This window comes from Anser brachyrhynchus (assembly GCF_964034855.1).
Source record: "Anser brachyrhynchus genome assembly, chromosome: 4".
Taxonomy (NCBI): domain Eukaryota; kingdom Metazoa; phylum Chordata; class Aves; order Anseriformes; family Anatidae; genus Anser; species Anser brachyrhynchus.
The window spans coordinates 8,927,638-8,941,610 of NC_137698.1; the positions used below are offsets into that span (position 1 = coordinate 8,927,638).

The 13,973-nt window shown below is 42.2% G+C and overlaps 1 protein-coding gene across 5 annotated transcripts in view; it reads left to right on the forward strand.

The window, feature by feature from the left end:
- The window catches only part of UNC5C (unc-5 netrin receptor C), a 250,298-nt gene that overhangs the window by 160,815 nt on the left and 75,510 nt on the right, over positions 1-13,973 (forward strand). For all 5 annotated transcript variants that reach the window (XM_080591059.1, XM_080591058.1, XM_080591057.1 and 2 more), the window contains exon 2: positions 3,440-3,661. In XM_080591059.1, coding sequence (XP_080447185.1) covers positions 3,440-3,661 — 222 coding nt within the window. The remainder of the gene's footprint in view (positions 1-3,439; positions 3,662-13,973) is intronic.

Here is a 13,973-nt window from a genome sequence, read left to right on the forward strand (position 1 = left end):
TGTGTTTTACTAGAACCGGTGAGGAGAAACTTTGATGGAAGTGTTTATTAAATCATTGGGAGTCGCTTCGGTTCTGCTAAAAGCTTGTTTTATAGAGTTGCAAAAAATCTCGACACAGCCAAATAACCGATATTGACATTTTCAGGGGTAAATGTGTTTGATTTTTTGGAATATTTTTATATATTTACACTGCCATAATAGCTATGTCCTCACATTGCTGCAAGCACCACAGTGGAAGCAAGATAATATATAATTCCCATTTAAAAAATGGAAAGCAAGTTTTCAATCCAAATTTGGTTCCAAATCCAAATCAGCAGCTTGTGTTTTGCCCTCAAACCGCTGCCTCGTGACTTTGGCTGGGTCCGCGGTGCTGGCTGCGCAGGAGGGGAGCAGTGGTCTGTCTCCTGCAGCAGCACATCCCATCCCCTTGGGATGTTCCAGCCACGATCCGTGCAGGCTGGTAAAGCCTTGCCTTTTAGCAGGGAATAGCAGGAGCGAGGGACCCTGAATGCTGCTGGAGGTAGGACTCACTCTGCAGGCTTTTTTTCAGCCAAACACCAAAAAATCCAGTTGCATTCACATTCTGGGTATTCTTCTTTAGAATTTGTTCTGCAAAAAAAATAACTCTAATGTTGCTACTAATAGCAACAGTAAGAGGGCAGTGATTGAATGAACGTAATCTCTTAGCTACTTTGTGAAATTCCTTCTAAAAGTGCAGCTTTTAAATGCTAGTTTCCAAGGACAAGGCTGCGTCTGTACACTCTCTGTGTGACAGTTTGTGAGTGGTTTCCATCTCTATCCCCAGCATTTGAGAGAGGGTTAGATGTCTGTTGGTATCAATGAGAAAGAGCATGGAAAAATAAAGTTGGGTATTTATTGCTTAAAAAGAGTAAGGTGTCATTATAGCAAGAAGCCATAAGAAAGCTGGCTTGTACCTGACCATGGGATGGCAGGCTGGTGAAGAGAAACAGCCACAGCCACCATCAAAAAGTGTGATCAGGTTATCATGTACTGGGCACTTCTCCTAATATAAAAATAATATTTAAAAATTAGGAGCGGTTACCTACAAAAGGGAAACTCAAAGCCCATACGCATTCTCCAGAACTGAGAAAATAATTTAAAAAAAAGCAAACCTTTATCTTTCCTGCAGCTTGCTGATCTGTCCTGTTAGACTTTCCAGTTACATCTTTGCTAAGATGCAGTTAATTGGTCAGGCAGCACAAGTATTGCCTTTGATAACGTGCAGAAATCTAGTGGTGAAAATAAATACATTTATTCTTCCAGTCACCAGAAATTAGTGAAGCAGTACTTGTTTAATTATGAAACATATGTGTGCTTTGTTGGTTTCCATCTGTCTGCTCACTGATTTGCAATTAAATGACCAGAAGAAAAAGATACGTCCTGTGGCAGTTTGGGGGAAATGATTCATCTCTAATGTTCCTGTGCTGCGTGTGGCTGTGGAGCGGCGTGTGCGAGGGAGGGAGGCACTGGGAAAGATGGGAAGTTACAGGCAGAAGGGGATGAGGAGGGCTGCAAATCCTCTTGCTTCAGTTCTGATATGTTTCCATGTCATGAAAGCAAATGTTGTCTCACCCAGCTTGCTGAAAGTCATCTTTCGCTTTGGGAAAAACTGGGGAGCAAAGTGGAGCGAGGAAGAAATGCCTAATGGGGAGTGGACAGGGGACTGCAGAAAAGCAGGCTGGTGTGGTCAGGGTGGAAAGGAAATAAGTGGTAAAAATTAAATTGAAGCATTTGGAGTGGATTTGTTGGAGATGGAAACTGAATTGTTATTCTATATCTCAGGTGTTCCCTTTGCAAGGCAAATGCCAGACCTTACTCAGTGGTCCTTTCTTCTAACACTGAACAGCTCAGTTGTGTGAACTGCGAAGGAGCGATGCTGTAGTGAAACAGGCCTTTTAAATACCCACATGGGCATTAATATGGAAATAAATAAATAAATTGGTGAATGTGTGCTATCTTCATAAATAGTTCAAGAGGCTCCCAGAGTCTCTTGCTGGGTAAGGTACTCCCATCCCTAACGAAGACGCACAGCCTACCTTCACGTAGCCATGTGGGTGGGTACCCTGCTGCCTTCTTGTCCCAGCTCCTTCCTCTGGTGCTGCTTTTCCCTGTCATTCTGCAGTAGCAGTGGCTGGAGGGAGAGCCTTCTGTGCCCCTTGTAATTCTGCACACAGCCGTGACAGGCATATCTCAGGTAGGGAAGGAGCTGTCTGACATCTCGTCTTCATGAAGACTGGCAGGGAGGAGATAGTACTTCCACAAAAATACTTCCACACTATTTTTAGTTTGATGTTCTGTGCTGTTTTATTGATTATCTGCAATGTCTGTCACTGTGTATAATGCTAACTGTTTCAGAGGCAGAAAGGGGGAGGTTGAATAAGGCCTTCATGACTGGCAGCCTGTTGGTGCTGGGTCTGTCATCAGTTGGTGCCTCCCCATCTCGTGGCTGCTGGGAGTGTCTTGGATGGTCTTGTGCATTGATGTGGGGAGGTGAACGGGACAAGGGCTATTCTCCCCTGAATTGGTGCTTTCTGGTGTAGAAGACTTCCCCAGCAGAAAGTGACAAAGGGGCTTGAAAGGGAGACTTGTGAAGAGAGAGAAAGGAAAGCATGTGGGTTAGGTGTTGTTCATGTTGCCTCCTGTGTGTTGGACTCTTTTCCTCCTTGTCCAGACTTCTTGCATTGACATAATTCATTACCAGCACCACCAGGGAGGTGCATGGGTTCCTTAAATCAACAGTGTGGGCCACACTGGCCCCAAGTTTCACCATCTCACAGCTGCTGTGCCCCGTGTCCCAGCTCCAGCTTCCTCTCTGTAGTGAAGAAAGCAGAAACGAGGGTGCCACAAAGTAAATGAAGCATAGCCTGGCACCTTCATTAGCAGTCTTAGCAGTCTGAAAAATGAACAGAGGCATAGACTGGGCATGCATTTAGTCTTCTGCTCTTAGAGTAAATTTCAAATCGTTCGTCTGAAATGAAAGACGTTCCTTCCCATTTTAACATCCTCAGCCAATACGAGCTATGTGCATTCACTTGATTAAGCACAGTGATAAGTCACTATCGGAAAATGTGACCTTGAAGCTTCCAAAAGTTTCTATTATTTCCTTCTACGGTTTCACAGTCAACTCTCCCAAGCGCTAACATAATGTTTTATTGCTTGTGTTGCTGGTGATGATAACAAAGGACCATTCCCAGTCATGTGAATGTGCACATCCCTGTCACATCACATCGGGGGAAGACAGCTGAGGATGTAAAGAAAAATCTCTTCTAGTCTGAAAACAGCAGTGCATTTAAGCCTCCATCTCAGAATGCTCCTAATATAACCTTTTATTTGAAAAGCACACTCAGGAAGTGCTTGTGAGTCTTTGACAGCTGAATTTTGGTATTTCATTTGTCCTTTTTGTCTCTTTTTTTTGCAGATGATGATTTTTTTCATGAACTTCCAGAAACTTTTCCTTCTGATCCTCCAGAGCCACTACCCCACTTTCTCATTGAACCCGAAGAGGCTTACATTGTGAAAAACAAGCCTGTGAATCTGTACTGCAAAGCGAGCCCAGCCACACAGATCTATTTTAAGTGCAACAGTGAATGGGTTCATCAGAAGGACCATGTGGTGGATGAGAGAGTAGATGAAACCTCCGGTGAGTTTGCATTATGTCTTGGAGAGATGGGAATTAAAATGCAGTAATATCAAGCCCACCTTTGTAATCTAGCAGCTATTCATATGGCAGCTACTTTTCTTTACTCTTGATATAGCTGTGAATTCTGCAACTGGCATTACTGAACACTAGCTGTCATTGTGTAGAGGTGGTGTCTACATCCAGGTCAGTTAGTAATACGTGATTTGTAGAGGGTCCTGCCCTACTTTGAACCACTTCTCCAGTTTCACAAGTTCCCAGTGGTTGCACTGTATCATAGTCACAGACCAAGAATCCCATTGTCCACGTAGTGCTGAAGAGCATTTGGGTTGTTCCTAGAATGATGTTTTCTTGGGGAAATGTGGAAAAAAAAAAAAGAGAGAGAAATTTAATCATCTTCTAGCATGAAAGGAGGAGAAGGCACACCTGGGCACAGTTTAGGGCAGTGTATTGATCCAGGACAAGCTCCTGGCTGTTATTCCATTACATTTTTTTCTGCCTGCTCCATAGAGCCCACATGAAGGAGAACTGCAGTGCGCTAGCAAGGAAAAGAAAAAAACCAAAAACCAAAAACAAACAAACAAACAAACAAACTAAAAAAACAGGAGCCTCATCCTTCCTCAGTCAGTACCAGAATGCCACTGGCATTCATGATTAAAAAAAAAAAAAAAAAAAATAGGGGGGGGGGTTTAAAACTTGAGCTATAAACCAGCCTAAATCAAAGATATGATTGTTCGATTGTTCCAGTTTGAGAATACTGGTAATCAATGGAGTATGAGTCACATGCAAGGAGAGAAGGGGGACTTACTGCTGTTTTGATGTCTCTGAGAAATAGCAGGATACCAAGCAAGGAGGTACCTTTCCTTTGGGAATTACACCACCACTTGGTCTAATTACTTAGAAAAATAACTCCACCAGATGTCTTGGAAGTCTCTTGTGAACTGGGTTTTATTTGTTTCAGCTCATTTATTTGCACGGAGATCAAAAGCATAAGCTTTTAACAGTACCGTGGTGCTCTCAGCTTGAGAAAGAGAAGGTGGGTGTAGAGAAGAATGGCTGTAGAAAAAGATTTGTACTAAACTTTGGGCCTGTTTATTTGCTTGTAAGAATAGGCTTTTCCAACAGGTTGAATGCAGCAGAAAAGCTAAAAAAAGAAAATCTTGTTACTTAATACATCTGTTTTTTTGTTGTTTGGTTTTTGTTTAGGTTTTGGTTTTCGTTTCATCCATGGGAGTCCACTGCAATGAAGGACAGGCAGGAGAACTGCTATCACCCTGTTATTCTTTAAGCTTTTATTAACATCAGTATTCAGAAACTGAATTATGTACAGTACAGTCAGAAGCAGTTTGAAAATGAAGGCTCTGATTCTTCTTCTCAGTGACTCTAGAAGAAATAAGACATTTGTACTGAACTCAGCAGTTCTGGGCCAATCTGGAGGAGGGAAGAATAAGTTTCTAAATGTTTGTCTTTATGTTTCTTCTTCTGTCTGATGTGAGAAGAGGCATTAGCATTCCATGTAAACAATGAAAAAGCGTGGCTAGCTTTCTTACTACGGCAGAACTGATGTAAGGCCTGTAAAAAACAGTTGTGAATAATGGGCCTTAAAAGGTGAGTGACAACAAGTGGCTGTCCACCCAGTCACGAAATAGAACTGCTGAGTTAAGCACTGCTCGGTAGTGGGAAAGAAAATACCTGAAAATGCTGCATATTTAACTGAGTAGCCCGACTTGAATACAAGAAGTCCACACACGATTAGTATATAGTCTAATTTTAACATGTTGAGTACAGTTGGTGCAATCATGCCAGATGAAGTGAAAGACAGGAAAAAAAACGTTATATCAACTATCAGAAATTTAAATATAAGAAGACAAAATAATTTCTGAAAATACCTAAATGCATTATATAAATGGTATATAAGGTATATAAAGGTATATAAAATACCTTCATGCATTCTGTAAGCTTTAATGTGGGAGAGGGGTTACACTTAGAGAACATACCAATTTAATAAAAATCTTGAGTCAAAATAGCATCAAGAAGTTAGAGCTGGCTTCTTCTGTTAGCACCCTTGCTCTGCAGCATGGATTGCAAGTCTCAGGGAAATGCTGATGTGTGGACTGTAGTTCTCAGTGCAGGATAAATACATTGCAACATATATATATATTTTTTTCTTTTTTCTTTCTTTTTTTTTTTTTTCCCAAAATCTCATTCTAGAATTTCACAGTGCCATAAACCAGATTGTAACAGAGAATGTAAAAGCCCAGTCTTGAAAAGAGATGCATCTGAATATATTAGAGGACAAATGTTTTGAATAATAAACAGCAGCAAGTACATGCAAACAAAACCCATATCCAATTAGAGATTAACTTAATCTACTGGAATTGGGGGGGGGTGTAATATCAAAAGCTGTGCACATCAGATTATTAGCTCAAGAGACACAAACCCAGGCATGCTAATAGCTTGTTAAAATGCAGCTGTTGACAGAATCTACATTTGTCAGTCTAAATGGGTGGTGCCAAAAGGTTGGGTTGGTTAACACATCACAGTTGCAAAGTTTGTGCAGCTTCCTCTACTTAGTCTGAGAATCTATTGCTCATAACGCAGTGTTATTGAAATATGTAAACAGTGCCTTTAAGGTAGTGGTAAGGTAGTGTTGTGTTTTGTTTTGTTTTGTTCTCAAAGCAATAGATGCTCAGGAAAATATACCCCGTGCAGCAGGAGTTAGAGACAAAACAGCAAGAGACAGTGGCTGTGAGGATTCATACTGGTGCTTGAGGAGAAGGTGTTAAACATATGAGGTCATCGGCCTGGCAGCTTGTACCAGCCAGCCTGTAAAGCCCTTTGACTCTACCACTTTTGAGGCTATTTAGGTTTCTTTTGCTATTTTTGGCTAGCTAGTGCAGTAGTTGTAACATAGGGCACAGCAGTAGCATGTGAGCTGCACGGAAGGTGGTGAAAGGCCAGCAGCTCAAGCTGCTGCTGCTGCCGGCTTAGGCTTGCAGTGAGAGAGGCTGGAGAAATGGTCCACAAGCCAGGGTATGTCTAGGTGTTACATGTGCGTGTGCTGAGTGTGTGTGTGTGCCCGTGTATGCATGAGGAAAGTGGGTGGATTGCACTGTCTGTGCACGCAGAAGAGCAAAAAAGACATTCTGTCCCTTTGGAGCACCTCCAACAGCAAATTCTACATTTATCTCTAGTAATAACCCAGGGCTCAAAAAGGTCTCATCTATAAAGTGCTTCTGCTGGTCAGTTGTGTAAATCCAAGCAACTGAGAACTTGGCGCATTCTTCTCTTGGGATATTTTACTGTTCCTAAGGTCTGCTCTGCATAAGTACAAAGAGGAGCACCACAGTGAGGTGCTCTTCAGCTCCCATTTTTTAACCAGGCTTTCCCTCTCGGGCCCTTAGATAGAAAAGCAGAGCAAAGACAAACCAGATAAACAGGCAATAAAATACATGATAGAAAAGAGTAAAAGTCAACTATGCTTTCTTTTCTGCAGCACATGTGATAGGGAAGAGATAGGACTAAAAATACAGGTGTGATGCTATCGTCTAGAGATTGCAAATGATGCATTAAAGAGAGAAATAGGCTTTGATTTGTGAAAGATTATATGTTCCTGGATTCTGAGCCTATAGCCAAGAATTAAATCTGTGTAGAGATAATTAACTCTGCTTATAAGGCAAATTTGTTTCTGTCAGAGAACAGCACGACAATAGTAGTATCACAAAAGAAGGAAGGAGAGTGCAGCCATGCTCTCATTGAAAAGAGCTGTTACATACAAATAATGAATATATTAAGAATGTTAATTTTTAATAAGAGAAAAACAAATATTTATATTTTTTACTGTGTGTGCATATATGTGTATATATATTTTTTTCTTTTTAACACAGAGAAGATACAACATAAGACTTATAGATCTCTGCACTTTGCCCTGTGAGATATATTTAAGCTGTAGGTAAAGCCTTGCTGTAAAGAACATGCAAAGGGACTCTGTGGGAGTTGTTGCCTTCTGGTTGGAGAGGATGAGAACAGTAACGGTGACAGGGTGTTCTAGTACCACTCTCTTTGATTAAATTAGACTGAAGAGAGAGCCTGGCAAAAAATTGCAACGATCGAGCCTGAGAAGCCAGAAGCTTTAGATAGAAGATCATTAAATTCTGTTTTTAAACTTCAGACTCTCTAGATTTTTTCTTCTTTATGAAAAAGTTAAGCATTTTCATAAAGAAGTCAAATGGGTGCTTTGAAAATCTTTAGTGCACATCTTTGACTCCTTCACTTCCTATGTAGATGAAATACAAGGCAAGTCATGGTATGTTTTTGTTGTTGTTTTTACTGGAATATTTTCCCATTAATGTGGAAAAATGTATGTAACGAATAAGAACACTGGTTTTAAAAAAGCAAAGATAAAAGTTGTTTTGAGGGAACGCATATGATTTTATGACTGACTTTCATAAAAGATAACAGCAAAGAAAGCAAAAGAAAGCATGCAGAACTGGTGCTTTTGCGGACAAGAAAATTCCATTGCCACAAAGCAGGAAGCTTAATGGCGTCAGTAATTATTAAAGCAATTTGTGCACATTTTCCAAATTACTGTGCCTCTGAAAATGGCTAGTTTGCATGTATGCTTTTATGGAGACACATTTTCACACACACACACAAAAAGTTCTGCAGTGGTGGGAGAGTTGCAGACATACAGAAAATCAGTGTCTGGCAGCCCTTTATTCCCTTTTATCCAGAGGGATTAAATGCTGCTAAGTCAAACCCAACACTGCTGAGATGTACAACAGAGAAATAATCAGGACTACTATTTTTCCATATGGATATGCATTGTAATAGTTTCCCCATGACTGTTAAGGTGAAAGGATCAATAAACCCCCTCTTGCCCTCTGCAATGGCAGTGATGTGCTTCTCTCTCTTCTTCAAGCAAGGAGAAAACAACATCTGGAACTCTTCTAAGTGCTAATTAAATAGACATATTGGGCAATTCGGCCAACGTTACTGTTTGCCTGTACTTTTTGTCTTCTGGTGCTCAGATGCATAGGGAGAGGAAGGCTCAGTGAGTTTGCTGGTGCCCTCCTCAGTGATCCCAAATAGCAGCAAGATGGAATAAGGGCTCTTGGACCTGTCCTGTGGGCTCTGCTAATGCAAAGTTAACAGGCCTATCTGTGCCATCACAGAGGAAAGACATGCTGAGGGAGGCTCTGTTAAGAAAAAGGTGAAGTTACCAATCCTTTTTCCTGTGTCCTGCCTTCAGAGGCAGGCCCCTGGGGGACCTAACATCCACCAGAAATGCCCCTGGTGCTACCCAGCCTTCAGCAAGGAGCACAGATGTTTCCGAGATCTTCCCTTGAGCTACTCCTTCCTCTCCCTGCCTCCATCCAAATCAACAACACTGGTCAAGTTAGAATCTGGATCAGAATAAGATTTTCCCCTGATGAAGACAGTTTATCAATCTGCACTCCGGTGGGTGAATGTGCTCTTCTTTTCAGACAGAAATCTCAGACTTCTTCGTTTCAGCTTCTTGACATAGCCAAGAATAGCTGTGATTCCCACGCTAACCTTCCACCATTACCTTTTACCATTAATAACGTATTTCTGGATGACTTGCAGATTTGATGAAAGGAGACTGAGCTTTTGACGTCTGGTCAGCATTGATCTGGCAAATAGGAGGTTGTTACCCTAAGCAATGGCTTTGGCAGCCTGTCAGGGGAGTAGATATCCAGCTAGCTAAATCTTTAATAGATCGCCCTCAACAGAGAGATCAAAGATTGATGTCTACCCTTTTGCCTTTAAAACAGCTCTTGCAGGATGCTGCAGCCAAGACAGCGTGGGGAAGCCTCCACAGTGACTCACTGCTGTTCTGGCACTGTTTGTAGAGACAGAAATATCGCTTCCACCATACTCCGTCACCTTATTTTTCTCTGTCTATGTACATCTCATGAAAGCTGTTTATTTGGTGTTTGTGACACTGTGATTTGGAAGTCTGCGCTGCCCTAATGAACAAAAGCCCCATTCACTTGTCTGGCTGCTAGCTAGCTTTCATTGTTGAAGCTGGGACTTTTGATTATACAACAAAGATCATCTTACACACTCTTGTTTGGAGCAGTGGTATGTGTTCCTCTTAGTATTTTTTATGAATAAGAAAAGCAATGGCTATATACAAAATGCAGCAGTTCATTGATACCAGCATGGAAAAACTTAATTTGGGATCTCAAATATGAAATGCAGGTGCCCCTGTCCCCCATGTAAAGCCAGCTCTGGACCAGGAGCACAGATGGGTACTATTTGCCTTGTTTTCTGTCACCCACAGATCCTTTCCTTACTGCTTTTTTTTTTTTTTCTCTCTCTCTCTGCACATCTTTCTTCCTTAATCTCCTTTTGCTTCTTCATGACCTGCTCTAGTCTCCTAATCCTCCTTATTATTTTTCAAGAGTTCAAAATGTGGACAGTTTCTTCTAGGAACTTTGCTAAGGAGATGGCAAGTAATGCTAAATGCTGCAGTTATGTTAGAGCCTGTAATATTTTGACTCTCTGGGGCAGAATACCTTGGGGTTACTCTAGTGTGGGGAGCCACATATCATAAATAAGGATTGTTTTCATTCCACTGTTGTCACAAGTAATTTTATTTTCTGTTTATCATTGGATCAAATCCCTTACAAATATCAAGCACCCTGATTCAAAATAATTATTTATCAGCAACGTATTGCCAATTTTTAGCTGTGCTCCTTCAATACTCTCCCCTAATCCAACTCATTTCAAGGAAATTTAAAAATGTGTCCGTGTATCTTTTCCCAAATGCTTCTATTAATAGGTTTGAGATGTGGGCTAGAATTGATACTCTAGTCCATTTTCTTTAGTAATTCAGACTCTGTCCACTCCCTGCAAGGATGCTGAAAATGAAACCTGCTGGTATGTATGGTCTGAAAGGCTGCAGCTGGTGCAGAAAGGAGCAGCCATCCGTATTTCTCCAAAGAACCGGGATTCTCTGGAGGGATACCAGATGCTTACTTACATAGAAATATATGAACAAACCCACGCTTTTTTTTTTTTTTCCTATTTGACATTTCAGTGGATGACATTTTAGGTGCCACTCAGGCCTCCTTCTATGTCCACATCCCTCTCTGTGGCCTTGCAGGCAGCTCTCCCAGGAAAGAGGAGGCCTGTGCCCATCACCACGGTGAGAGGAGCTCCCTCTTCTCCCAGACTGCATCTCCAAAACTGGCTGCTGGGAGAGTGGTCCCCAGCACACCCCGATCAAGGAAATACCCAACAGCAAAGCTACTGCAGGCATTTTGGCAAGAAAGCAAAGTTCCCACTTTTATCTTGAGTAATTAGTATACTTTAATAGAAAAAGAACCATTTTTGAAACTTCAGAAGCAACACACTCAGAATTTTCTAGGCTATAAATTCAGTATGGTAATTATTTTTGTTGAAGGAAGTGGAGAAATCACCAAGGTCAGTGCTGACCCAAGGAAGGGAAATTACATTTTTATATATAGAATAAGAACATTGTGTCATGTATTTGCTCTCTGGAGGAAAAATCTGCTTATAGGCAGTGCAAAACCATCTCCCAGATCCAGGAAGGTTGTTTCTTATATTCAACAGACCTCTTGGATTTTGAGTTTAGACTCCACTGAGAACAGTATTCACCATGTGTAACACTCTTATAATACATATATTGCCATATAATTTATTTCTTCTTTAATCATGCTGTGGTATAGAGGTTTTTGTTTGTTAGTTAGTTAGTTAGTTTGTTTTATAAATTCCTGTAAATCCTTGTGGAAGGCTGCTTCTAGCTCTTACACCTAGACACCTTCTAATGGGGAGGGCCAGAGGGAGATGCTCTTCTTGCAAGTAAATCCTGCCCACACTCTTCCTGTGTGTCCATGGGAAGGGTCATTCCAAATTTTCCGTGGGTTCACCACATATCTCCATGCAAATAACTCCACTTTTCTGTTATTTACTTCTTCTAAGTGCTCTGGGATCAGAAGTTAAAAGCTTTAGGGTATTTATTCATTTCTTGTTGCAGCATTAACTTCCTATCTGCAGCTGTTCTCCTGATTATCCTGAAGGTTTCCTGTGGGCTTCTAGGAAAACAAATCCGAGACAGGAAATAAAGTTATTTAAAATAATAAAAAAGAGGAAAATGGATGCATATTGTATTCATTTGAAGCATTTGAGGATACGCCTCTGAATATTTCCAGCCTACACCTTATCTCCCTTCATGGTTTTCCTTCATGGAGCCCTTTGTTACTCACAATCCCATTAATCCCTTCAGATTCCCAGAAGGTATCTTCAGACACCAGTTCCACCCACCAGAGCTTTGGACTAGCTCTGGCTTTGCACAGCGCTGCTTTGGTTTTCCATCTGTTCCCTGGGCTCCTTTGGAGATGAAAGCCCTTTGCATGGGATCCGGGGTCCCCACAGCATGGGCGGTCTAGAGCCTGAAAGGACAATGAATTTCAGCTTTGTTTGGAATGGGAAGAGAGGCCCAAAAGCGGACCATCATTTTTTTATTATTATTTTTTATTTTTTTTGTATACAGGGATGGTGAAGAAGAGCAGAGCCCAGGTCTTGTGCAGTGTCCAACAAAAGGGCTGCAGCCAGGAGCACCCTGGCACTGCAAGGGCAGCGATACTTCAGTCCTGTAGGCGTAGGTTTCTCAGTTAATTAGGAGGAGAATGAGTTAGTCTGTAGATTCTTTATGAAAATCTCTGAAAGTATGCAAGGAAATGGAGGTCCAAATTGTATTTTACATTTTCTTTGCTGAGCACAAGTTGCAGTCTTATTTCCACTAAGCAGGCAGGGTTCATGAAATCATTGCTGAGGGGCAAGGGAAAGAGAGGAGGCTGTTGCACACAGCTCTGCCGCATGCAGGATCTAATTTTGTGCTGCCTTTATGGGTTCACCTCTTGCATTTATTTTTTTTATCCTTCCCATGCATTCTTGATTCGTCCATAAACGAGCAGCATGACGTGCTGGGTACCGGCACGCCTGCTGCTCACCCGCGAGGTTATGTACATCTCTTGCTCATCACATTTTGATGGGGTGCCTTTCCCAGCTCCTCATAACTTCTCATCCCTCTTCGTATTTTGATTGTGAGAGCAGAAAGGGAGTTTTTCGTCAGTCTCTTCTGCTTCTCTTCATCCCCCGGAATACTGATCTTCGGGCCCTCGCTGCCTCTTCTATTATTTGTTCCCAGCTTTTCATTTTGGAGAGGGTTGGGGTTGGCTGATTGCTGCTTTTGACTTCCCAGTGACTCGTACAGCGCTGCCTCTGTAATGAGTGCCGACACCGCACCTGGTTTGGCTGCCATGCCCTCCTCTGAAGAGGAGAAAGGATTGTCAGCCTGAAGTGTAATGAGATGTAAAAGTGGATCAGGCTTTCTTCTGAGTTTAGTTTTAATCCTTTTGTTCCTTAACTGAAGTGGAAGCCAGTACTGCAATTCAGTCAGAGAGGGTACCCAAGGGGGGGGGGGGGGAATAAAACACATACAACTACAAGGACGCTTTTCGACAGTGTTTACTTACATAATGAAACAGGCCCTTTTTTTGTGTGTCAAAGTCACGCGGAGCTGTGGAGCAGCTTGCTTGCATCCCTGGTGCCTCGCTGCAGCCGATGGGGGCTGTGCGTTGTGCTGTATCCAGCAACACGTGCACTTCTGTGTCAGGAATGACTTCTGTGCCTCTTCACGTTCCTTCCGTGATGACTCCTCTCATCTCTCCCAACCGAGGGAAGTCTCCTGGCCTCCAGGAGCTGGGGCTGGGACTGCTGCCCGGGCACAGACCTGAGTACGCACTGGGTGTGGGAGCAGACATCACCAGAGCTTCATGTCTGCCTGCCACAAGTCACTTCACTTAATGCACTGGAGAAAGCTTCTTTAAAAGCAGCTTCTTGCCATTTGTTTGTTAAAATATTCTCAGTACACCTAAGTCGGCCACGAAACGTGGTGCCAAACATGCAGAACAATAGCAACAAACAGCCGTGACAGGCTTTGACACGTCTCCCCCGGCCTTCTGTTCCTGCACATTGTGGGCTGAAAAAAAGGAAAAGAATGGCTTGGGAGGGCTCCTGTGTGACCCCTTGTGTCACCTTGTGGCTGTCCTCGGGCCCACGATAGCTGCACCAGCCACTGAACTGTGTCATTGCATCAGGAACACAGCAATGAGGCGTTGTCACCTTGTCTCTGCTCCTCAAATCCACACGGAGTGGGTGCGGTACATAGGCACATGTGTGTATATATATTTTCATATATACGTCAGTTAAGTCAATAAGGTAACAAAACAAATCAGTTTATATTTTTATTTTAAAAAGGTTA